The sequence below is a fragment of the Sciurus vulgaris genome (assembly GCF_902686455.1).
Source record: "Sciurus vulgaris genome assembly, chromosome: 15".
Lineage (NCBI taxonomy): Eukaryota > Metazoa > Chordata > Mammalia > Rodentia > Sciuridae > Sciurus > Sciurus vulgaris.
This window is the reverse complement of record NC_136476.1, coordinates 32,307,777-32,334,240: the sequence shown is the minus strand read 5'-3', so window position 1 is coordinate 32,334,240 and position 26,464 is coordinate 32,307,777. Positions and strand designations below refer to the sequence as shown.

At 33.5% G+C, this 26,464-nt stretch overlaps 1 protein-coding gene across 12 annotated transcripts in view; it reads left to right on the top strand.

The window, feature by feature from the left end:
- The window catches only part of MPDZ (multiple PDZ domain crumbs cell polarity complex component), a 166,405-nt gene that overhangs the window by 58,219 nt on the left and 81,722 nt on the right, over positions 1 to 26,464 (top strand). For all 12 annotated transcript variants that reach the window (XM_079113123.1, XM_079113118.1, XM_079113120.1 and 9 more), the window contains exons 6-17: positions 284 to 497; positions 1,527 to 1,655; positions 3,180 to 3,389; positions 6,170 to 6,284; positions 6,600 to 6,688; positions 13,828 to 14,011; positions 14,856 to 14,927; positions 19,045 to 19,151; positions 21,549 to 21,695; positions 22,501 to 22,665; positions 24,465 to 24,650; positions 26,147 to 26,356. In XM_079113123.1, the coding sequence (XP_078969249.1) occupies positions 284 to 497; positions 1,527 to 1,655; positions 3,180 to 3,389; positions 6,170 to 6,284; positions 6,600 to 6,688; positions 13,828 to 14,011; positions 14,856 to 14,927; positions 19,045 to 19,151; positions 21,549 to 21,695; positions 22,501 to 22,665; positions 24,465 to 24,650; positions 26,147 to 26,356 (1,828 nt within the window). The remainder of the gene's footprint in view (positions 1 to 283; positions 498 to 1,526; positions 1,656 to 3,179; positions 3,390 to 6,169; positions 6,285 to 6,599; positions 6,689 to 13,827; positions 14,012 to 14,855; positions 14,928 to 19,044; positions 19,152 to 21,548; positions 21,696 to 22,500; positions 22,666 to 24,464; positions 24,651 to 26,146; positions 26,357 to 26,464) is intronic.

Here is a 26,464-nt window from a genome sequence, read left to right as displayed (position 1 = left end):
CTATCTTTCCTATTCACATCCTCCCTCCCTTCCCTTTATTCCTGTTTGTCTAATCCAATGAACTTCTAATCTTTCCTTTCCTTGTTGTGGGTTAGCATCCACATATCAGAGAGAACATTCTCCAAGCATATACTTTTAAAAGTAGAACTGCAGAAAAGAGCTTAAAATGTGTGGAAATTTAAAAATAGGATTGAAAATAACCTGAACATACATGCCAAAGAAGCTTTTTCTTTCTTGAGAACTGTCCAATATCTTTTATCACCTCGTTTATCACCCCTGATAGAGATGGAAGACTGAAGGAAACTGATCAAATCCTTGCTATCAATGGACAGGCCCTTGATCAGACAATCACACATCAGCAGGCTATCAGCATCCTGCAGAAGGCCAAAGATGCTGTCCAGCTAGTTATCGCCAGAGGCTCCTTGCCTCAGCTCACCAGCCCCAGAGTTTCCCGTTCTCCATCTGCAGCCAGCACAATTTCAGCTCACTCGAATCCTGTGAGTGTCTGAGATTTTCTAACAGAATCCAATATACTTTTCTAATTCTTTCTACTTGTGTACAGGTTTCTAATTCCTGTAGGTTCTTTGTACTTCTTGAATTTTTTAAAAAAGATTTAGCTCTTCTTAGCTTGGAATATTTGTCATTGAATTATGGTTAAGTTTACAGCTTCTAAAACAGGTTTTTCTTTGTGTAGTTTTATGACATCATTCCTCAAAATAAGAAAAGTAGTTCTTTAACAAAATTGACTTTATTCAGTAGACAGATACAATCTTGACTTTGCTTTATAAGTTATACAATTATATTGTTACAGTTAGTTGTCAGTGACTTTAAGAAGTCCTCTAATTTGGAATTCTTCCTCTAGGCAAGATACAAAGGAAGACATTCTTAACACGTGACAGTTTTTTTGCTTGATCCTTTTCCCCCTTTTTTTTTTTTTTTTTTTTTTTTTAATTGATAGCGATTTTTATTATTAAAGACTCAAGGTGGGGACAAAGTCCAAATTAAGACTGTGATTACCATACCCTCTGTTAAGATTCCTTTAAAGTAACCCTCAGTAAATCAATTTCACTTTTTTTTTTTTTTATTGTAAACAAATGGGATACATGTTGTTTCTCTGTTTGTACATGGCGTAAAGGCATACCATTTGTGTAATCATAAATTTACATAGAGCAATGTTGTTTGATTCATTCTGTTATTTTTTTCCCTTCCCCCCACCCCTCCCTTTCCCCCTTTTTTTAAAAAAAGAAGTTCTACAGAAGATCTTGAAAAGTCAGTCATCATCTTTAATTGGGAGAAATGCAAACATTTTAGTGATATATTGATAATTTTAAGAAGGATTTTATAAAAAGTAGTAAATTTCTATTGAAAGGGAAGTATACTAAATGAAAGAGATATTCATGGGGCTTGTTATTTTATCTGAATTAAGTTATATAATACTAATAAAATAATCACAAAATATCCATTGCGATGTAAAATTTTAGTGTTTCATAAGATTTTACAAATTCTTATAGGAGCTTTGTCTTTAGGTTCACTGGCAGCATGTAGAAACTATTGAACTGGTGAACGATGGGTCTGGTCTGGGATTTGGCATCATAGGAGGAAAAGCAACTGGTGTGATAGTCAAAACCATTCTGCCTGGAGGAGTAGCTGATCAGGTAAGCTACTCTAGTAGGTTTTCATTGATGTTTATCCCAAAATATGACTTTATCTTTTATACATTCTATTAGAAAGAAGAAACTTTGGCTTTAAATAATGTCAAAAGTGAAATACTCTTTGGGGAGAAATACTTTTGGGAAGGGATGTTGAATTTAAGTTACAGATATAGACAATGAATTTAATACTCCTTAGAACCACAAACTAAACCATGATTATGATTTTGATCTTTGGAGAGGTGGCTACCCTTTGTTTTGTGAGCATATAAGTCACAAAATGTTATAAAATTAATGTGTAGAGGAGGAGAAACAAGATTGAATTTTTCCCTTTGGTGAAGTGTCACTAGTATCATGTTGGCATGTAATATAGCCTATTTTTATCACTTATAATAATAGTTCACTGGGGAATTGTCATTTATGATATGTGTCATTTATGATATATAAGGAAATAATTCATAAATTTGTTATGATTCATATTTTAACTTGACAAATTCTGCTAGTTAACTATTATATTTATTATAACACTTTGTAAGTTGTTGTATATATTTGTTTGAACTTAAACTAGAAAGTCAGGTTTATCAAACATTTATTGTATTCATAAATGAAGGGACCTATTAATGGCAGCCTTTTCATTAGAGGTATTAGCAATAACAATAGTATACAAAGTTCTCTTTAAGACATTAGCATATAGCAGTATCAAATATATTTGATAAGCTTTGAGAGATCTATCTTATCAATCTATGCTTTACCTTCAGTATGGAGCTGTACTCTCCAATATTGATAAATTCAAATTTAAATTCATTAAAATTAAATGAGATTACAAATCTAGTTCTCCTGATGAACTACCATATTCCAAGTGTTCCACAGTCACAGGTTGCTTGTAACTGCTGTGTTGGACAGTGTGGAGGTTCTGTTATTGCTGAAAAGTATGTTAGCAGTACTTGTTTGTAGGCTTATAAGACTGCTTCTCATGCCTCTCATCTGTCTCAACTTTTATTTCTCTAGAATTTCATCTGAAAGTGTATTCTTTTGGGGTGTTTTAATTAAAATAGCCAGGCACAAAATCATGCGATTTATATAATACTCTCTTGAGGTTCGAACACATTTTGAATAATAGGTACTGTATTTGCCTAGTAACTTCATACTTAATCTTTGCTTAATGACTTTTCTTCTTTCTGTCCCTCAAAAAAAAAAAAAAAAATCACAGAAAAGACTTTTTTTTTTCCTGCTTGCATTTAGTGGTAGAAATCAAAACAATGAGTTCATATCAGCCATTCATTCAAGGAGTATTCCTGAATTTCATTTACTTCTATCACACTGAGAGGACTGGAATGGTTCGGAAGACAGTTAAGATTACAGTTACATGTTCAGTGTCTCATGATTGCCATGATGCCATCTCATTGCTATCTTTTAAAAATTGTTATTCCCTTTCCCTCATTTAGGATTTCTCTGATGGAGTTATAGTAACAATAACCTAATGACTCAACCCCCCTCCATATACTTTTTTATTATTTTTTTTTGGTTCAGCATGGGCGATTATGCAGTGGAGACCACATTCTAAAGATTGGTGACACAGATTTGGCAGGAATGAGCAGTGAGCAAGTAGCACAAGTCCTTAGGCAATGTGGAAATAGAGTAAAGTTGATGATTGCAAGAGGTGCTATCGAAGAAACTGCAACACCCACCTCTTTGGGTATCACCCTCTCTTCTTCCCCATCGTCTGCACCAGAGACGCGGGTAAGTAGGTAAAAACAGTTAATGTGAATGTCAGAGAAAATAGCACTTAGCTGGAAGTGATATTGATTTAGAAACTAGACTTATTAGTTTAGGGAATTTTGTAGGGATGCTTCAGCATTAATAATATTTATTAAGCAGGAGTAATGTATAAAACAGATGAAAAATGGTTGCCTAAAAAAGCTGGGTGATCATTTTACTTTTTTTCTCTAAGTAGCCAATTTATGAGGGTAATGTTTTGAAGTATGGATGAAATATAAAGAATTATTTACTATTAATACCTAAAATGTTGAATTATATCTTTCTCTTAATTAGAAGACTTTCTGTAAACTGGGTCACAGTTCTTTCATTCCCTTTTGACAGTTTTCTTTTTAGTATTTTTGTTTTGTTTTAGAAGTGTGGAGGCTGAGAGTGAGAGCAGGGTTGCTGGCAATGAAAAAGGCTTAAAAACTTTCAGTTTTATTGTTTTAAGGTATGCCTTAGAGGTATTGACCAGATTTGTAATGAAATGAGTAGTTATTATTCTTGATCCAGTTACATAGGTTTTTGGACAAATATTATACCTTAAATTTATAAGTTTTTGGACCAAAGTAACAGAAATTTTACTCATAGGCGTGACATTCCATCTTTGCCCTTAACTCGATATGAAAAAAGCTGGGAAATTTCAAAATGATTGAATGGTTTTAATTAACTATCACAACTGGTTTATAGATTGTAAGACTATAGAGGCTAAAATATCAACAAAATAAATTTATCCATAAATATCTTAAATATTTAAGGAAAGAATTACACCAAAACATTACAGCGAATGCATATTCTGTATTCCTTTCCCACAGATATAAAAATGTTTTTATCTATTAAAGTTGTTTCTATGCATTTGCTACAAATTCTTTTTTTCATACCCTAATCTCTTTCATAAGTCCTTTAAAACTTTATTAGAACACTTCAAATTTCCATGATTGTTGTTTTTAGGATTGAGTTTGGTTTCTATTTTTTGCAAAGAGAAGTAAGAAAGAAAGCTTGTTTATGAAAGTATTTAAATGGCATTCTTTTGTGGTAAACAAAACATTTTATTCAGCAATATATAAATGAATGCAATACCAAAAACCACTTGATGTAATTGAAAGCTTAGAAAAATATCTATTCTGTGCATATCATCATTTCTGAAGCTTGTGCCCCTTTTAAAACCATTCGATAGTCAAATTGCCACCCTCTAAAATAGCACTCGCATAAGTCTTATTAAAAATAGAAAACACATTTGTTTCAATTGAAGCAGATTTCATCCTGTCATTTTCTTGTAATTATCTAAACTTTAAACTTTTGCTAAGTTTGCACAGATAATTATGTGCAATGAAAAAAATAAATCAAACTTTACTGAAAATTTTATCTCATTTAGGTGGACCAACAGTGAGATGTAGTCTGTTTGTTTGAAGAAAATCAGAAATATTACCAGCAAACCCCACCCTGCATGTTAATTAGAACCCAGAGCCTTGATTTTGTTGTATTCTTCTTAGGGTTCTCTGTAGAATCTGCTGATGTCACACTAGTGCATACTCCCAATAACTTATTGATGACATATTGTACTAGTCCACTAATGCTTAATGTGGGAAGACTTGCTGCAACTTCAGTCTAACATGTGATTAATAACAACTCTGCATGTTAGGGAAGGCTTACATCTGAAAAACTTACTTCCGGCTGTTTTACCAGGAAGGAGGGATCCCAATGAACAAAGGATTTTCATAGTAAAGACTGAATTTACCAAAAGAAAGGGTAGTTTAAAAGACTTCCTTGGTGCATTTTATTGGTCTTCAAAATAAGTCATCAGCCTATTTATAATAAATCTGGGGCTGCAGCTGTGGCTCAGTGGTAGAGTGCTTGCCTAGCATATGTGAGGTATTGGGTTCAATCCTCAGTACCACATAAAAATAAATAAAATAAAGGTTCATTGACAACTAAAAAAGTAAAAAATAAATCTGCAGGGTAGATTTACCCATATTTGTGTTATTAGAATCAACTACAAACTTAGGATAATAGTAGCAACTAACATGTAGGCATTGTGGCCCCTATGTTCTACTAGACGTATCCCATAAAGTTATCATTTAAGAGTGGGAGCCCCAGAACCAGACTTAGGATTTGAATTTGACCTCTAGTAGGTTGTTAGTACTTTGTCCTTGGGACAGTTTATGTGGCTATTTTCTCAAAGAAAATTTGGTACAGTAATTGTATCACCTCGTGGCTTATAAGGAATATAAAATGTATTATATCATTATAAAGAATAAGAAATTAAGATGTCAGTTGCCTTTTATGTGGAAACTTCTCAATAAATAGTAGCTGGACTATTGTTGTTACTCCTCTTGTTAGACAGTTGTAAAGTGATATTTAGAAAATCTAGTGGAAAAGCTAGATTTGTACTTGATCATCTGAATTCAAGACATGATTTTTTTCAACTGTGCCACATTTAGACTCCTTCAGAAATGAAGATGTGTCATCTCTGAAAACAGAATTTGTTAAGAAAAACCCATTTAATTTAAAAAATTTGTGTGTAAAATAGTGTATCTCTCCAAAAAGGGGAGATTCAACCTTATTCTTAACATTACTTTCTGAGTAAAAATATTATTCTCAGTTTTTCAGTGTTGTCATGATTAAAGGAATAATTTCTATTGTAACTCTCTAGTAGAGTTCTCTGACACCTTATTATGTCATATTATTCCTCAAGACTTTTTGAACTTGTTTTTTTTTTTCACATTTATTTTCTGTTTATTTAATTATCAATTTTATTTCAGGCTGATGCTTCTACTCAGAAAAATGAAGAAAGTGAGACATTTGATGTGGAACTCACTAAAAATGTCCAAGGATTAGGAATTACCATTGCTGGTTATATTGGGGATAAAAAATTAGGTAATTTTGAACCTTGTATATATTTTTTTAAACAGGAATTTCCTCTAGTATCTGTGTCTTGTGAAATATTGAATCAACATCATATGTTTTCAGATTGTTTGATAAATTATATGAAAGCATCCTTAGAAATAATTTAGTGTAGGTGACTCTAAGTAAGCAAAACAATTACTTTATCCTTTCTACTAGAGGTTTTGTGTGTATGACTTGTTGATATGTATTTATTCATAATTAGTGCTTTTTAGTTGGAGAATGTAGGATGGATATTCTTTGAATGTGCTTTGTAAATAGTGAAAAATAACTTGTTTCTAATCTCAGAACCTTCGGGAATCTTTGTAAAAAGCATTACAAAAAGCAGTGCTGTTGAACATGATGGAAGAATTCAAATTGGAGACCAAATTATAGCAGTAAGTTACACATTTAATAATAGCTTTGTCAATTTTCATGGTTGAGAATTGCATTTTCCTAGTTTTATACTTAGTTCTGAGAACACAGTTAACTCTACCGATTTAATCTTTGTTTTAGTGACTTGAGGCTATCCTTACAGTTACTCTTTTTATTATTTCGTGGAAACAAAATTACAGCATTGATAGAAGCTCTACTGCTCTCAATTCTAAAGGTTTTTTTTTTCTTAAATAATTTCTGATATTTTTGATTTTTGGTTGTAAGAAATTTCTTAATGTTAATATTGCAGTTTTTCTTGTAAACACTACAAAGCTAAAGACCAGATGTAATGACCCTTAGTGTACTTGGGTCTGAATTTGGGATATGTGGCGTTGTTTTATCAGCAAAATGATGCTCATACTTTGATTCCATGCACAAAGTACCTTTAAGCTCTAATATATGAGAATAACAAGCATCCAGCCACTATTAGTTAGATCAGTTCATCATGCTCTTGTAATTACATCAGTCCATGTGTCTGTTTGAGGCAGTGTATAAAAGAATGCAACCTTCAGTTCATTGTTCAGTAAATACTAGACTCCACAAACTGCTTCCTAAAACACAAATTTATTAGACCCATATGAGTTGCTTCCTAATGAAATAAGTTTAGTAAAAACTGCAAATTATATAGTCTTTTAGAGGTGCACTATGTGCCTTGAGAAACTGAAGACTGAGAAGTCCTGCAGTAGAAAAACCTGTTTACCTCTTTTACCTCAGTTGTCTAAAATTTTATAATTGTGGGATCTTTCTTTGGAAGACTCTTGGGTAATGCTGGTTTATCTTCATAAGTATTTGTGTATGCTTAATTAAGCCTATTTTTATTTTTGTTCCCTAGGAATCTTAATGATAGTGAGGTGGGATGTAGATAAAAGAATTCTTAAGCATAGCAACATTATGCATAGTACATGGAAGCAACCAGATGTATAAGGATGGATGAATGGATAAACAAATTGTGGTATACTCATACAGTGGAATGCTAGTCAGTCTTTTAAAAGAAGGAAATCCTGTTACTACAACATGGATGAATCTTGAGGACGTTGTGTGAAATAAAATAAGCCAGTCATAAAAGCAATACTGCCGGGCTCAGTGACACACACCTGTAATTCCAGCTGCTCAGGGGGTTGAGGCAGAAGGATCAAGAGTTCAAAGCTAACCTCAGCTACTTAGCAAGGCACTTAGCAACTCAGTGAGACCCTGTTTCTAAATAAAGTATTAAAAAGGTCTGGGATGTGGCTTAGTGGTTAAGCATCTCTGGGTTCAATCTTCAGTACCAAAAAAAAAAAGATAAATAAAAAATAATCAGTCACTGTATTTACCCATTCATCACTGGATAAACACGTGGGTTGTTTTCGCATTTTGGCCATTATGGATAATACTGCTATGAAAACTTATGTACAAGGTTCTACATATATTTTCACTTCTCTTTGATATATTCTAAGGAGTAAAATTACTGGATATTATGATAATTCTGTTGATCTGCTTAGCAAACTGTATATCATAAACATATATAATTTTTATTTATGAATTTAAAAAGTTAATAATAGTTTAAAAGTTACAGACTAGTCCAGTAGTGATACAAATGATTTCTGTTTGAAAGAATATATTACCTCAATGATTTATGGTTTGTTGGACATTAAACAGTTTTTATCAAACTCAGCAGTGGTCTCTTAACACTGTGTTAAATTGCCTATAAACACTCTTGCTTCTTAAATGCTCTTTCACAATCACAACATCTTTTAGTTCCTTCATTAATGAGTTAAAATCTTTGGCATGCCTTTTTATTTTTGCCATGATTTGCATTTCTGAAAATTATACTTTAGCACTATTTACTGAATAATTCATTTGAAATAGTCTTATAGATGTTTGGATTTGAAGCTTGATAAAAATGATCACCCTGTGGTATAAATGTTACACCAATAGTTAAATTTTACTGTAATCATATCTAACATACATTGCAAAAAATGATATCAAATGTATTCAAGATGGGAAAGCCAAAAAGACTGGGTTTTCAGGTTCTCCTTCAGGGAGAGATACTCAAATGGTAACTACTCAGATATTCTGCCTTTCTAGGATGAAATCCTGCCAAAATACAAGAAGCCCAGGGGTGGTGGGAGTTCTTGACAATGTTACTTGAAACTTTTTCTCTGAGCTATGCTTTCTGTAACTTGCATCAAGTTCTCATATAGTTTCTGATTGTATTACTTCTGGTATCTTTTTAGCAAGCATTTTGATTGACTTTTTTTACCTACAAAATTGGGATAAGGAAACCTCACTTGTATGAGTTTTAGGAGAACCAAATAAGACCTTTATTTAAAATATCTGATATCACCTTAGCACGTAAGTAAGACCTTTATTCAAAATATCTGATGTAATACTTAGCACATAAGTATATTCTAATTATTTGAGGGTCTGAAATGGTTACATATTGGAAAAAGTCTCACAGTAGTTTCCCGCTAAACTTGTCATTATCTTCATTCTTATGTAAGTGGAATCTCAAATGTAATTCCTCTTGAGCAATGTCGGTGATAAAGGAAATTGTTTACTCAAAAAATAGAAGCACCTGTCCTTCGGAGTGTTTTCTTCTATTCATTGAAATCACTTCCCTTTATTGTCATTGGTATTTTGAATTTTACTTGACAACTTCTAGCAACTTTTTCTTACTTCAAAGTTAGAAGCACCTCAAAATCCTGGGGCACATCATGTAATGCTTTTGACTGTGCATTAATTTTGTGCAAAATATCACCATCTTGTGGACTTTTGGTATATTGATAGTTGCATTTTCACGACTGTGGTCTATTTTGTCTGTTCTATTTTTGTTGTGACAGCAGCTATTTGGAGCTATTTTTGTTTTGTAATTGTCATGTGCTGAGAAGATTAAGAAATTATTTCTTACTATTTTTAGGGAGCACTATTCTATAACTTAAAACTACTTTTTTAAAGATTCTTTTTTCACAGATTGTGTTCTGTGCACATGTGTGATTTCACTGTAGGCATTGTAACGCAGGAAATAGAGTAAATAGTTTTATTCCTTCCTCCCCCTTTTTGTTTGTTGGTATTCTATATAATGATTTTTTGACAAAAGGACTATTGTGTTTTCAAAAAATTGACAAGCTTGTTAGATAAAATTATTTTTATTATTAATATTAATGGTGATTATTTAACTTATTAAATTATTATTATTTTATTTTGATATTCAGTAATCCATGCCAAAACCAGTATGAAATTATGACTGATAAAATATTAGACAAATATTTAAATTGGGAAAGTGTTAAATGGTGCTTTTGATATTCTGTGACTTTGTTAATAGTTTCAAGTTCTGTACAGATACGACTACACGGGAGGAGGGCTTGGCAGTCTCCATTGAATGTGCTAAGGAGCCCAGTACTGTGAGCTGTGCCAATTAGTGTTTCTTCCCTAAATTGTTCCTGTAAACAGCAGTATCTACACTGCACATTAGGAGATGTTGTCTTCTTTTCAATGTAGAGGCAGTTTGCTGCCATTGAACCTAATTCTGCTTCACATTTCTTTGGTATCATTGAGTCTGAACTGGTCTCCTGATTTAGTTTGTGGTAAGAGTGACACCTATGTAGCATGGATGTGAACATATTGAACAGAAACAGCTCCCAGGGAGCCTTGGGGTTTACATGTTTATTACTCACATCTTCATTTTGTTAATAATAATGCCAGTCCTTGATTATGTTCCCAGTACAGCATTGCAATTCTAGAAATATAGGTAGCCTTATTTCCATATTACAGATGAAGATACTGTAAAAATTTGAACTGAAGTCAAAGGTCATTATAGCAAGTTTTTCTGTGCCAATAGTACCCTCTAATATTTGGGTAAGGAATGTATTTTAAAATCCAAGTTACCAAGTTTTGAGAAATAAGGGAAATAATGCTTTTTTTTTAAAACATTTGAGGCTTATTACTGTTAAGTAAAACAAAATCACACACATTATATTTTTCTTAATGTATGTCATCTTTAAAGAATTGAGCAATAATGTTTTATTACAAATGAAAAATTTGTAACCTAAAGTTTGTGCATTTTAAGAATTTTTATAGAACCTCATTGTTAAGATTTTTGAATGTTTTTTTAAAAAATTTTTCTTTGTTACCATAAGAGTAGTAAAAATAAGTAGCAGTTGGGCAGAGTGACACATACTGCAATCCTAGCTATCAGGAGGCTGAGGCAAGAAGATCTTAAATTTAGCCTAGCCTGGGCAAGTTAGCAAGACTGTGTTTCAAAATAAAAAATAAAAAGAGCTGTGGGTGTAGCTCATGGGTAGAGCTGATGATTAGAACTGTCTGTCTCTTAGGGTCTGGTGGGAGATCTCAGTGGCGATTTTTGACTTCATTTACATGAATGACAGATCATGGATTTTTCATCTGGCTAACTCTTCAACTTACACCCTGATTTGTCATCAGTCTACTCCACACACGCTCTTTTGGGTTCTGTAATTCCTGAAGGACACTTGGGTAGTTTTCAGAGTGACTTGAACCTGGCTTTCTCGAATATGTGGCCCTCCTATGGTCTATACCCAAAGACATAGTTGAGCAAGTCTCAACATCACAGAGTTTGCTCTTGCTTTATTGTCAGAGCAGGTAAATAGCTTCTGTCTTGTCATCCTGATGGAGTTACATAGTCTTTTCTACTACTGCAGGTGACACAGATCTTCTGACTTGAGGTCACTGGGGAAATGTATACCTGGGTGGGTGGGATGGAACTTACAACATTCTTTCCTGTTTTATTAAAAAGAATTTTCTTCCTCCCAAATTTTTCCTAACTTTCAACAACCTAGCCATTTTATGCCCTAAGTGTTTGTGAATTGCAGTTCTTGCCACCTTGTTTGTATGTCTGCATGGTGGCCCCTTTCACAACCCATTTTGGTATGGGATCTGAGTACTCTTAGAGTCCTGACCACTTTCCATTTTCACATGCATTGCATTGCATATAAACCTTTTGGTTCATAATTCTTTACTGCAGTTCTATAGATAGCCTGCTTTCTCCAGTGCCCAAAGGCTGATAGAGTTTTTCTTTTGATCTTTGAAATAGAAGAATTTTACCAGACTATGTCCAGGTGTTAGATTTTTTTTTTTTTTTTTTTGGTTTTTCATGTGCCTCTTTGATTTGTAGAGTTGGGTGAGTTTCCCTTCCCCTTAGTCATTTCTTTGATTATTTTCCCTCATTTTTTCTCATAATGCCTTTCAAAGTATATTGAATTTCTCAGATCAGCCAGTGTGTCGCCAGTCTTATTTTGCTGTCATTTTTATCTATTTATTCTTTTCTTCTGAGATAGGGGAAAATTATATGATCCAGTCTTCCATTTCCTGACTTTGTTTTTATAGTACTTAAAATCATGTAAGCTTCCTTCATTGTAAGTTTTCTTTCTTTCTTTTTTTGATAGATACATGTTTTTCTTTGGAACTATAATTTCTGTTTCCATATATACAATGAAATCTGAATCATTTTGAAAGGAAATTTCAGGAAATATCTTTTTTCCTGTTCACTTCAATAACAGTTTCACAGGAAGATACCTATGCCGATAGTGCAGTGTACATACCTTCTTTTGAACTGTATTTTATTTCATATCCTGTGACTTTGGTCATGCCTGAAAAAAGTTGTACTTGTACAAATGGTAATTGAGATGGATTCTACTGGAGATTGTGTGGGTTTTCAGATGGTTTGGGAATTGAGAGAGCCAGAATTAAGGCATAAGTGAAATTCACCATACATAATGTCACCTGATTCACTTGTAGATGAACAAAATAAAGAGGAAACCAGTGCTTGTGTGTGTGTGTGTGTTTGTGCACATGTGCACAAACCCATGTATCCATGCACTTATGTGTCACAAAGGTGATTTTTATTACATGTCAGTAATTCCGTGCTACTGCATGCTCCCAGGATGCTGTGGCCTCTAGAGTCACTGTTTGGCATCCATATGTACCATCTGATCACTTTGTTTTAATGAGAGAATGTTGTTTAAAAGAATTTTCTCTTCAGAAGCAGACAAGCTATTCCTTACAGAAATTTAGCTGGTCTGCCTTCAATCTGATCATGGTCAGAACATTCCTAGTAGTGATTTCTTTAAGTTACTGGTGTAGGAACTTACATTTGTCATTAAGTTCCAGTTTTGTTGCAGAATTTTCTGTTACTGTAATTCATTAGTTTTTACTAAAAGGAATCATCAGGGTGGGCATAGGGAAAAAGAAGATTATCAGACACCTGTGTTCAAGTTGCTGTCTTACCTTGAGAAATTATAGAAGATTTCAAGGACCCCTCAGTGTGAGATGATTATCTAGATCAGCAGTCTCTAGTTTTCGGTTGAATATCCCATTAATAAAAATATTTACCCATTTCTTCCCACCCTTCTGTATGTTCAAATATATGTTGTTATGTGTATTGTACATTTAAATATAACTTATGAGATATTATACTAATGAGTTTTAAAATTGTTTAATTTGAAGTTTTATTATATTCTTCCAGAAACCTGTGTAGTAAGGATACTCTGTCTTGGAGAACTCTGATCTAGATGTCATAATTCTCTACCATTTAGTAAATATTTGAGTGCCTGATGTGGCTACTATCATTGTGCTTAGAAAAGCATGATACTTACATAGTCATTTTATAGCCATTGTGCAATTAAAAAAATTATCAGTAATTTTCAATTTCAATATTCCATGTATTTGTTCCAGTCTTTCAGTTTTCATTTTGATTTTATGAATTTTTAAAAGTCTATATTTATATTTCCACAAAAGTAATTTGCTTTCTAGATAAATCTTTGATGTGATCTGATGACTGTTTCCTCCCATTTGGGGTGAATATTTACTGTACAGATAGCACTATGTTTTGGTGTTAACATTTAAAAAGATACTAGCCTGGGCCCATCCTAAAACTCTTGGCTGATAATTTCTGGAAATGCTAGCCCAGAATCTAGATTATCCTTCCCAAGGGATTCTAGCATAACTAATTTACTACTGGTCCTCAAGCAAGTATTTGAATATTAGTGCCCATACCCAGTTAGAGAACTACTCCTTCCCCTTTCTTATCACAATCATAAATCATCAATTCAAATTTCCATCTGTTTTTAACTTCTTGTTATCACAGGTAGATGGCACCAACCTTCAGGGTTTCACCAATCAACAAGCAGTAGAGGTGTTGCGACACACAGGACAAACTGTGCACCTAACTCTAATGAGGAGAGGAACCAAGCAAGAAGGGGAGCTCATGTCAAGGGAGGACATCATGAAAGATTCTGATGTGCCTCTTGTTAATGCCAGCATAAACAAAGGTAATGCCAGGTTAATTTGGTTTTCAGTTACACCTTTACATTACTCAGATATTTTTCTAAAATAATTTAGTGAAAAAAATGTTTTTTCTCAACTATTCATTATAACCAAGGAAAAGAAAAGGTTTAGTAAAGTTGGGAATAAGTGAAACCACTATCCTGTTCATAAACTTCAGATGGCCTTCTGAATAATGTATATTTCTATGTTGTATTCATGTAGTCACCATTTCTTAATTGGAAATGTACAGTCATATGCCTTTCTATACCTTCCTTACTTTTTTTATTTTTATTTTTTTTCGGTGGTGCTGGGGATTGAACCCAAGGCCTTTTGCATGCTAGGCAAGCACTCTACCAACTGAGCTATATCCCCAGCCCCTGTTCCTTACTTTTTGATGTCAGCATAATATTCTCATTAGGGGGAGGAATGCAGATCTACCAGGAGTATATATGTGAGCCTGTGATGACTAAATGCCCAGACTTTCCTTGAAGTAATCAACTTGAACTTCACATTTAGAAATGGCATTCATGAGCTGTTTGTATTTTAGTGTCTCTGCAAATTCCTGAAATCCCCAGGTAGCTCACTGATGGAAGGGTTTATTGGTGGGTGTCTGGTTGTTGGTTGAAAAAACGCTGTCATATTACCTAACTGCAGCACTAGGAAATGGGAATGCAAGAGAATTTTTGTCCATTTACAGAAGGACTTTCCTTTAAGTTTATATGGCTACTGTGGAGTTTATGAAAAACAGACTCTCATCTAGAGGTTCAAATAAATACAGTGGCTTTAGAAAATTTTAAGTGCTTGGTTATGTTGTAGAAATATTACTACTAAAATATTTTTATCTTTAAGAAAATTATGAAAAAGATGAAGATTCATTATCTCTGAGGAGAAATACCAGCATATTACCCATTGAAGAAGAAGGTAAACACGGCTAAGACATTCTCATTGTTTTAAGAAAGTGATTTTTACAAATGAGATAAACAATAAGGATATACTATGAGTTAATAAAAATATTTAAAGACACTATGCTTGTAAATCCCTATTTATAGATATGATTAATTGCTCTTGTTTTTTAAAATACTTCATTTATAGCTAGTATGTCTTCTTGCTGAATCAGTCTGTTCTTCTACTTTTTTTTTTTTTTTAATCAGAATTCTTTGGAATCATTTGGTTATATAACATAGTTTTAACTTAATTCCTTTGCTTCTATATAGATGACATATCTATATATCAGCATACAGTAATAAAATTATAAAGTATTTAAAAATAAACAAAGGAGAGTCTTTATAAATCTTAGGAATGAAGCTGTCCAATTTTGGGAGGCTATTTTCACTTCTCAATTTTTTAAGAGTTCTAAGTTTTATCATGAGAAAGTTGATTTTGGAAAGTAATTATATGGAAAAATTATCAAACCTGAGAATTCTTTCACTGTAAGCCTAGGATCCAGTGAGTTGTTTAAAATGTTTTTAGAGCTCATTGTTTTAAGTCATAATTATGCCAGAATGTTGCTTCCTTTAGCTGACAGATTGTTTTAGGTGCTTTGGGAACTTAAAACTGCTGAACAAAGTACAAGACTCTTCCTTCATGTGTATTCCACCCTTTATTAAGATATTATATGGAGGCTTTTTAGTTCTTTAATTTATCTGCTCGCTTTTTATTGCATTTCATTTCTGCTGAAAATTTCGACTTGCTTTTATTATTTTAAAGGAATTTTGTGCTTATTAAGATATCCTGAAAGGGAGATATATAGGATTTACACTATTAAATATATTCTGCCATTTTAACACTACTAGGTAAAGGTATTACTAAGGCTAAAGTGAGTATCAAGACTAGGGAAAGGATACAAATGTTCAGAGTCTGAAATTGGAGATAGTGAGGATGGGCGTGGGGTTATCTTGAAGACTCAGAGCCATCTGTTTACCCTGGTGAAGGCAGCTCATGAGGAGTGCATGTGTTTGTGGGAGGAGAGATGGGGGAAGGCTCTAGACTTAAAATCAGGAGTCCCTGAATCTTTTTTTAAACAAAATAAACAAAGCAGAAATTTTGAAGTGATTCTATGTGTCCGTTCTACAATTGTTCTTCATTTAGGGTATTAGAAGTTGTTGCCCCTTCCACTGAAATTTGACACATTGAGTAAGCCTGGACATGTCACTTGACTTCTCAGAGTAGAGGACTGGATTTTATAGTTTTTAAAAAATGAATGAAAACTAGTCTTGGGATTGTTTGGAAGTGTGAATAGAGAATTTTATCACCATAGGTTAATTGAATGAATATGAATCTCAGATTATTTCAATCAACAGGTTACTGATTACCCACATTGACCATTCATAATCCCACCCTGCTTAAGTTCCTGCCCAGCTATGTAAACACAGGGGAGTAGGAGAAAGTGGGTTGGAGGAGGTGGGACTGATGTGACCCTGTTCTTTCTTTCCCAGAATTTGGCTTAAATGTTTCCTGTAAATTGTGTTCACCCCTGCATAGTTATCCCTCTCAGAAATTAATTTAATTTTGAAGAGAAAACATGTACTTGGGGAGAGTTGTCTCCAATCTTTGTTTTTGCAGTGCTAGGTGGGGTTGAAACCCAGGGCCCATGCATGCTAGGCAAGTGCTCTACCACTGACCTATGTTCATCCCCAGCCCTCCAAATATTTTTAAAATTATAACTTATTGTATCCAGTTTCTCAAGGTGAAGGGAGACTCATCTTATTAACCCACAGCATAATAAATCTTCAAAATATGCCTAGAATGAGCTCCTGAATTCCCACTGCCTAGGAGGCAGCTAATGAGAAATTTGAATTTTGAAGCACTCTTTAAATTTGAGATTTGAATGCTGAAAGGGATTGAGAGTACTGCCTAGTAGAGAAATTTAAAAGACAAACTTTTAAAGTCAGAACCATGATGAAACAGAGATGTCTTTGAAATATGATTGTAATATTCTTCACAAGTTTTTTTGTTGTTGTTGTAGCTAAGCATTTTAATTTGTTTAGGTAATATTTTTGGTGGTCTTCTTTCCTTTTTTTCCTTTTTTCTTCTTTTTTTCGTTTCCCCAAAATTTTATTTTAATTTAAATTACAGAGCCAGCCAGATATTCTGATAAGAAATTCACTTTTCCTTAGGGAAAGGAAATGCTTTCATGGCATTAACAACTGTATACCTTTCCACTTTTTATTATAGATTAAGAATCACATTAAATAACTGCTTAAGTAAAATTAAACCTTTGTAACACAGAAAGAAACCACTTCCAGTATAATAATTTGGTAATATGAATATATTAAATGATCAAAACTTCAAATGCAGCTTTACAACTTTGAATGCTTTTACAATGTTATGTTTAAAAACAAAATCCAGAAAGTCTTAACTATCTCTGGCATCCAGTGCATTAGTAACACACAAATATTTTGACACACTACAACCCTATCCTCCACATGCTGATTCTTTGTTGTTTGTGGGGGGAACCACCGTTTCTTTCTTAGCGTAAGTAATCCAGTACAATAGTTGTGAAACTGAATAATTAAAACCTTGACTTCTCTTAGGGTAAGAAAAGTTCCTAGCCATAGGTGTCCTGCAGGGAAATTTATTTTTTTAATGTCTTGTTATTATCCATATTTATAAAGTAACTGATTTTGCACCACTTTTTTCTTTTTACTTGTACTTATTTTTGCCAGTTAGTGAAATTCCATACTGGGCTTTTATTTTAATATACAATCTTTGTCATGGTTTCTTACTTTTTACTTATATTACTCACTATACAATAAATTGTATATATTATTTGTTAGTTTGTTTTTGCTTGGCTAAGTAATAGCATACTCCTTGTTCCTCTGTAGAACTAAATGAAAATGAAAAAGAGAAATTAACATAGAGGTGACATGGCTTTTTACTGTAGAGTCACCAGTGGATGATAAGAAGAATTCCAAAGCCACCCAGAGTCCTCATTCTTTTAAATAAAATTAGATAATGAGTGGGTGCGTTGATGGAAGTATAGTTAAGATTTAAAAGATAACTGTCAGAGATAATAGTGTTGAACATGTAAAAGGGTTTTTAATTAAATCAGTAAAGTGTAGAAATGAGAGTACTTATCTGTGGGGTAAAGAGTCTGACAAATAACAATAAATGTTGGTGAGAATGTGGAGAAAAGGGTACATTCATACCTTATTGGTGGGACTGCAAATTAGTGCAACCTTTCTGAAAAGCAATATGGAGATTCCTCAAAAATCTAGGAATGGAATCATAATATGACCCAGTTATCCACTCTGCAGTATATATCCAAAGTATTTTAGATCAGCATACTGTAGTGACGTAGCCACGTCAATGTTTATAGCAGTACAATTCACAATAGTCAAGCTATGGAACTAACCTAGGTGTCCTTCAGCAGATGAATGGATAAAGAAAATGTGATATATATATACACAGTGACATATTACTCACCCATAAAGAAGAATGACTTTGGCATTTGCCAGTAAATGGATAGAGCGGAAGACTATCATGCTAAGTGAAATAAACCAGTCCCAAAAAATCAAAGGTCAAATGTTTTCTCTGATATGTGGAAGCTCACCCAAAATAAGGTGGGGTGAGGGGATTAAAAAAATAGAAGGAAGATCAGTGGAGTAGATGAAGGGGAATGAAGAGAAGGGAGAAGGGATGGGATAGTGAAAGGTAGTGGAATGAATCAGACCTAACTTTCCTTTGTATATATATGAATATACCACAGTGAATCTCATCATCTTGTACATCTACAAGATACTAAAAAAAAAAGCTGTAAGTAAATAGTAGATCAGAGTAAAGGGAAGGGAATGGGGGAGGGAGGAGGCAAGGGAAAGGGGAAGTAATGGGGACTGAATTAGAACAAATTATATTCTGTGCATCATTATATAATGATGTCAAAATGAATCCTTATGTATAACTACAAAGAACCAATTAAAAAATTGAAGAAAAAGTCCAACTTGGTATGACAGTTTCTGATCACAATCTCTGGTACAGAATGTTAAGATATGGAGAGTTTTGTAGTTTGTCACTAACTTAATTGTGTTGACTATTTCAGGGTATCAGTTGATATCAGCTGAGATACAAGAAACAAAAGATGTGCCACAAGAAGCTGCCCTGTTGACAAAGTGGCAGAGGATTATGGGAATCAACTATGAAATAGTGGTAGGTTAGTTTACCCTCCCTAATTGCCTAACTTATAAGTGTATTTGAGCAGGAACTTCATAACAGTAATAGATATCATCTTCAGAAAGAGTCCTAGAGAAGTAGTAAATATTCAGGGCTTTTTTGGAAGACCTAAATGTGCTAATTTGGGTAGTGAAAATTTAAACTTGGAGAAAGTTATATAGTAAATGAGGAGTGGAAATAAATGGTATTGAAGTTTTAGAGCTAATATGTCATCAATATTTTGGTAATTCTGATAGTGGTATAGATCATATATGAAGAAGGGTTTTTCTGATTCTTAAACCTGTGATTCATAGAAAGAGTCACAATAAAATCATGGAGTTCTCTTAAAAATAAGACAGATTTATCTTATCTGTGTACAAAATTGGGGAAGGACATTTTCCCTCACCCTCTTTTGTCATTTTTATGTATTTACCTTCCAAAAGAGGTTAATCTGCCTACTTTTTCCTATCACTTATGCCATGGTAAATATTTTATGTTTATTAACATGAAACAGTTTATACATCTAGCCAAGCTCTCATGATGTGCTATTCTAAATGGAGGTCTAAGAAAGTTGACACAATTATTAATTTTTACATGCATACCAAAAAATTTCAAGGATTTCAACAGGAAAAATAAAATACTACATGGGTAGAATTTTTCATATTGCTGATAATGTTCATATATCTTTGGCTTGGAAGAGATAAAAGACAACAGATAATATATAATGTTTGTAATGACTACTTAGGGGACACTTTGTTTCTAAGTAGTGCTCTTAATTTGTCATTTGATTTTCATGACAATAATCTTTTTATAACATTGAGAATAATTAACAACTAAGAACTAAGTGAGTATAGCTCTTGGTACCTTTTCTAATTGAGTCAAGGAAAAAGAATTAGGTCCAGCTCAATAGCAATTAATTCAGCATTTCCTTTTATGGGGCAAGGTTAACTTGGGGGGCATGCATAGTTGAGCCTGCAGTTCTTTAGGTGGTAATTGAATGTTAACAGGCACCCACCCTTGATTAGACATCCTGTCACAGACTCAGAACCAACACTGAACTTCTAACTGCCCTCTGTGTGTATACTGTCTTGGTGGGACTCCCAGTAATCGTTCAAGGGCAGAAGTGTGCTGTGATAAAGAACTAAGTTCTTATTAGGCTTCGATTAGACAAAAATAAAGGAAACACATCTGACTTCATTTTGTTTGCTATCTAGTTTTGCAGCATTCATGAAAATGTAGGAATGGTGTGACTATGAGAAGTACTTCTAAGCATTATCAATAGGCACTTGGAAGTGTTCTCAAGGAAGAAATGCTTAAATTGGGTTTTCAGGGGTGAGATTTTCATGCAGCATTTGATTTCAAAGTCATATAATTTACTTATAATATTTATCTTTCACCAATTATTATTATGATATGAAAGAAATATTTGATAGTGAGTTTTTCTCAGTTTTTTATCCCTTAGCTTCCTTAGCTATAAAAAGAAAGAGTAGAAGTAGATCATGTTTAGCATTCCTTTTGATTCTTTTTTTGGGGGGGGCGGGTACTGTCGATTGATCTTCAACACTTGGTCACTGAGCCACATCCCCAGCCCTATATTGTATTTTATTTAGAGACAGGGTTTCACTGAGTTGCTTAGCACCTCGCTTTTGCTGAGGTAGGCTTTGAACACACAATCCTCCTGCCTCAGCCTCCTGAGCTGCTGGGATTACAGGCATGTGCCACCGCATCCACCCATATCCCTTCTGATTTTAATATGATTATTGAATTCTGTGTGAAAATGGGTAAGTTCCTAACATTCTCCCTTATCTGGTATAACTATAGGAAATTAGAACTTCATTCCCTTATATTGAACTTCAGTTCACTTATTAAAGACCATTCTTGTCTCTAAATGTTGCATAATATCAAGAGTGTGGTTCTAGGGTCAGACCACTGAAGTTCAAACTTCTTTTCTCTCTATGCAATTCTGGTCAAGGTAACCTTTCTGAACCTTTATTTTTTTCCTAACTTGGGAAGTGAGAGAAATTGTATCTATTTTTAAGAAGCATATTAGACAATCTGAAATGGGGGGGTCAGCTCATACCCTGGCACAGAGTAGCAAGTATGAAGTGTGTGTTTTCTTTATTGTTGTATGAGCTTAGGACTTGTGGTGGTTTTGACTGTCTTCTGTCTGTTCTCAGCATCTGTAGGCACTGAAGAGCTGACTGCTTCCTTTAGGTCTGTTGGCTCATGAAACCAGTAGACATCAGTACTCTTTCAAAGGCAGAACTTTGAAGCTTTACAAGTGGGTTTTTGAAGTTTTGTGAGATAGTTGATCATTTTTGTATGAACACAAAATTTATGCATGAGTAGAAAAAAAAAGGGATGTTAGAATTGTAACAATTTTTATTCTTTCAGGTGGCCTATGTGAGCAAGTTTAGTGAGAATAGTGGGTTGGGAATAAGCCTGGAAGCAACAGTGGGACATCATTTTATCCGATCTGTTCTACCAGAAGGTCCTGTGGGACACAGTGGGAAGCTCTTCAGTGGTGATGAACTGTTGGAAGTAAGGAACTATAATTTTCTTTCTCCTCTTCAAATAAGATTCTAAAAAGCCTAAAGGAGGCTTAATGTGGTTTGTAAGTTCTTATTTTAAATTTCCCCTTCAGTTTACTTGAGAGAGATCTACACATAAAAATCTGCTCCAAAGCAGAAATTTCATTTCTGTGTGTACATTGAGCTTCAGATCTAGTTCCATGCAGTTGTTTTGTTTTAGGCACAGAGAACTATAAAAACTTTCTTTGAAAAAATTTAAACATGTATTCAGTTTTTAGAATAGGTGATACATTCACATGTTTTAATAGAGAAGAAAAAGATAAACAGTGAAAAGTCTCCTTTCTGACCTCATCCACCCCATTCTCATAATTGTTCATTAAGTACAGGCAGTCAACATATTTTAAAGTGTATAAAAGAAAATTGGAAGAGTTTCTTTTCCCTCCATTTTAAAAACATATAATATATGCAATTTTCTATTTTTTCACTTAAAATGTCAATTTTTAATGACTCCTTTTTCTCCTTCATCCTTTGGGAATATTTGCATTGACTCTTCTATTCTTTATCTCTGTACTGGTAGATCAAATATGGGTAAAAGTTAATGGTTTCCCTGTGATTTCTTTAGAAGATCCAATTACAACAAAACTCTAAATTGTTTTAGATAGTACTTTTACAAGTCTAACTACATTTCTGGAGCCAGCAGAACCACATCATCATCATCGCACAAAAATTAATATTTATTTAATAAAAAAATTTTTTACAATAATATTTGCATTATGAAATGTTTTCCTTACTTGAAGGTTTGTCTTTTTCTGCAGGTGAATGGCATAACTTTGCTTGGGGAAAATCATCAGGATGTGGTCAGCATTTTAAAAGAATTGCCTATAGAAGTGACGATGGTGTGCTGTCGTCGTACTGTGCCACCCACCTCCCAGACAGAATTGGATAGCCTGGACCTAAGTGATATTGAACTAACAGAAAAGGTAGCAGATTGGCCAAGTGAGGCTAATCTGAATATGTAGTGGAAAGGCTAAATGGTGTTCACAATTTTTTAAGCCTTTTTTTTTTTTTGGATATTTGGTTTCCTTACATAGCCCATGTCTTATAGTATAGACCTTGAAGTCAAGCTTAGGTTTAAACCAGACTTGACACTTACTAGATGTATGACCTTGAGCAAGTCTTGTCACTTTTCTGAACCTCTGTTTTCTTTCTGTGAAATGTAAATCACAATGCTTGTCTCAGTTTCTCTGAAAGTTAATAAAGCAATAATACTAGGTTTTATTGTACTCCATATATGCATAATTTACTTGCAATATTCTTATGAAATAGAGGTTCATATTGTCCCCATTTGCAGAAGAGAAAACTGAAGTATGAAAATAGTGTGTATATAGTACACATATGGTAAAAGATACTTGTATATAACCTACCCAACTCTGCCTGGCATATAGTTACTGCTTAGTGAATAGCTAAAATATAGATGATAGATAATTTTAGCATATATAGGCTTTACTTGCACACTCTATTTTTAAAGTATGAGAAATTTGAGCTTCTAACACATGACAGATGATTCTCTGTGGTGTCCAGAAATTCCCATTTTCTTGTCTGCTTATGCTTTTCCATTTAGATCAAAATGTCAAGCAATGAAACTAATGAGCTTTTTGGAAGATACACAATAGTTTTCTAAACTTTAGATTTGAATTTTGCATAATTTATAACTTAGCCAAATTTCATTTAAAGTATAATGAGACATAATATTGGGATTTGATTTACATTATACTGAAACAATCAGTACAATAGAATAATTTTGAAAATTTTGAAGGATAAAGTACAGTTTCATATTCATGTAAGTGACTAGAATATGTTAGAACAAGAAACATAATTCTAAATTATCTACTGCTCAAAGACTAATACCATATGTATCCATGCTTTTTTTGTGGTAAATAGGATTATTACAATAAATCAGGTAGAGAGATTTGCATCCATGATGGTAGATCATGTGATGATTGTTTAAAACAAACATCCTGATAAACACATATTTCTGAAGTTTGATATGTTCACATAGATAGATGAAGTTGGAGTAACCTGTATTCACCTTATTTTTACTGAAAGAAGCAAAAATTTTGAATTTCACCTTCTGTGTCAGGTACTTTATACATGTTTCCTCAGTTAATACAGATTTCTATGAAATGAATAACTCTGAAGCCCATGTTAAGAATATTGCTCAAGGTAAAACAGATAGGAAATCATAGAGTCAAGCTTCAAGCCCAAGCAAGTCTGATTTCAAATCTAATGTTTTGCCACTGTTTACACTAATTTTCTTAATGCAGTACTCATCTACACAAGTCAAAGTGTTTTATAATCCTTATTTGCATTGAGTATAAAACTTTTTACATGTATCTGTTTTCTCATTGTTCTTATTTATCACAAGAAATTTTTTTTGATTTAGTAACAAAATAGCTTTTCTTTTCTTTTGACAATAGAGGTGATTCAGACACTGATGAAAAGAAGTGAAGTTCACCCACAACCAACCATTCTATAATTTTGTAGGAGATCTTCTAATCTTATACTTTCAATGCCTATTATAATTAGGTATTTCTTCCTGTTTAACAGCTTTCAACATTTTATTCCTTAAATCTTAAAGGTTTCATGATAGGCTGTTGCTTATTTGAGAATGTTTTGTTCTGTATAGATGTTGGGAATATCTCTTTTTCCTTGCAGTGTTTGTATGTGTGTCTGCTATCCTAGTGTTTGTGAAATAAGAGATTTCTGGTCTGTTATCCAGCCTCATGTAGATCTAGGTGAGTTCATCGGGTCCTCAGAGACAGAGGAGCCAGTTCTGGCCATGACTGATGTGGGTCAGAATCCAGAAGAGGTTCAAGCACCTTTGGCCATGTGGGAAGCTGGCATTCAGCACATAGAGCTGGAGAAAGGGAGCAGAGGCCTTGGTTTTAGCATTTTAGATTATCAGGTAAATGTATTCAATCATTAATAAGTTTTTAAAAAACAATGCTATGTACTAAAAGCATATTGTTGATAGCAGAGAAGAAAACAATACTTTAGAGTCATCAAAGACAGTTTCTTGTTTGTAGTCAGTCTTTCCAAATAGTGATTAATATGATTCATTTATTCATTTATTCATTTATCTTAAGAGTTTCTTTTAGTATTGAATTTATTCAGCTATTTTATAATTCAGCTCTTGGGAATCTGTGGAGTATGTAGAATACATTTTAGAAATAGCATAGAGAGCTTGGCATGGTGGTGCATATCTGTAATCCTAGTGGCTCAGGAGGCTGAGGCAGGAGGATTGTGAATTCAAAGCCAGCTTCAGCAATTAGCAAAGCTCTAAGCAACTTACCAAGACCCTGTCTCTAAATAAAAATATAATATAGCTAGAGATATGACTTAGGGTTTAAGCACCCCTGGGTTCGATGCCTGGTACAAAAAAAAAAAAAAAAATATATATATATATATATGTATATATATATATGTGTGTGTGTGTGTGTGTGTGTGCGTGCGTGTGTATGTATATGCATATAAGTATCTACATACATACATATATATGCATACATATGTATATATTTTTATATACGTATACATATAAATACACATACATACATATCTATCATAGAGATATGATAGTGTTTTCTTAATAATTTGCAGAATCTACTATTGTTATTTTCATTCTCTTGATGGCTCATATTTTAATGGTAAGTCTTAAAGTATTAGATGTTTCTTTAATGCGAATGATAAATTCATAACTGGGTACATTATGAATTATGGTATTTTAAATCATTTTACTAAATTTATAAATATGTTTAAATTGGTCAAGTGCAGCCTGCATTGTGCTCTGTGCTGAGTAAATGAGGAAATTGCTAAAGCCTGTCTTAACAGTGTGCAGCTGTTGTTCCTTATTAACAATGAACATAAAACCATCTAGGGAGATGTGTTCATAGGGCCTGATTCTGGAGCCTTGTTCTAATGTCCAGGTTGCTGTGTAAATGAAAACACTGCATCACCAAACACTATATGGCCTCTTTCTATATTTCTTCATTTCAAAAGGACTGATCAAACCTTCAGATATTCACATCCAGTGATAGCCTATTTAACAAATGCTGTTGTTAATAATGAGTATACCTGATATCTAGCCTCCAATGATAGTTGTAAAATTTGACAACTTAATCTAAAATTAAAATTATAGTTTTAAAGTTATCTGTACAATTTAAGAGGTCTCTTTAGGAGCATTAGCAAATGAGAGTGCTTTTCTTTAGGGTGACCTTGTTATGAATTCTCTAAAATAAAACAGATAACCTCTGCCCAGATGATTCATCAGAAATTTTTTTGTATGAGTTTTTTTAATATGCTTGAAACGATAACCCATTCATTACTATCTAGAGGGGACAACCTGTAAAAATTTTCTTCATTGTAAAAATGGACTGAGTTCTCTTTACTTTTCCATTCTGTCAGGATCCAGTTGATCCAGCAAGCACCGTGATTGTAATTCGTTCCTTAGTGCCTGGTGGCATTGCTGAAAAGGATGGACGACTTCTTCCTGGAGATCGCCTCATGTTTGTCAATGACATTAACTTGGAAAATAGCAGTCTTGAAGAGGCGGTGGAAGCACTGAAGGGGGCACCCTCAGGAACTGTCAGAATAGGAGTGACCAAGCCTTTACCTGTAAGAATTTGGGTTTTTTTGATTTTTTTTTATATGCACAAGAAAAATGACACAGGTTTTCTTTTAGCCTCATGATTAAATCATCACTTTTGGTATTTTCAGCAATAT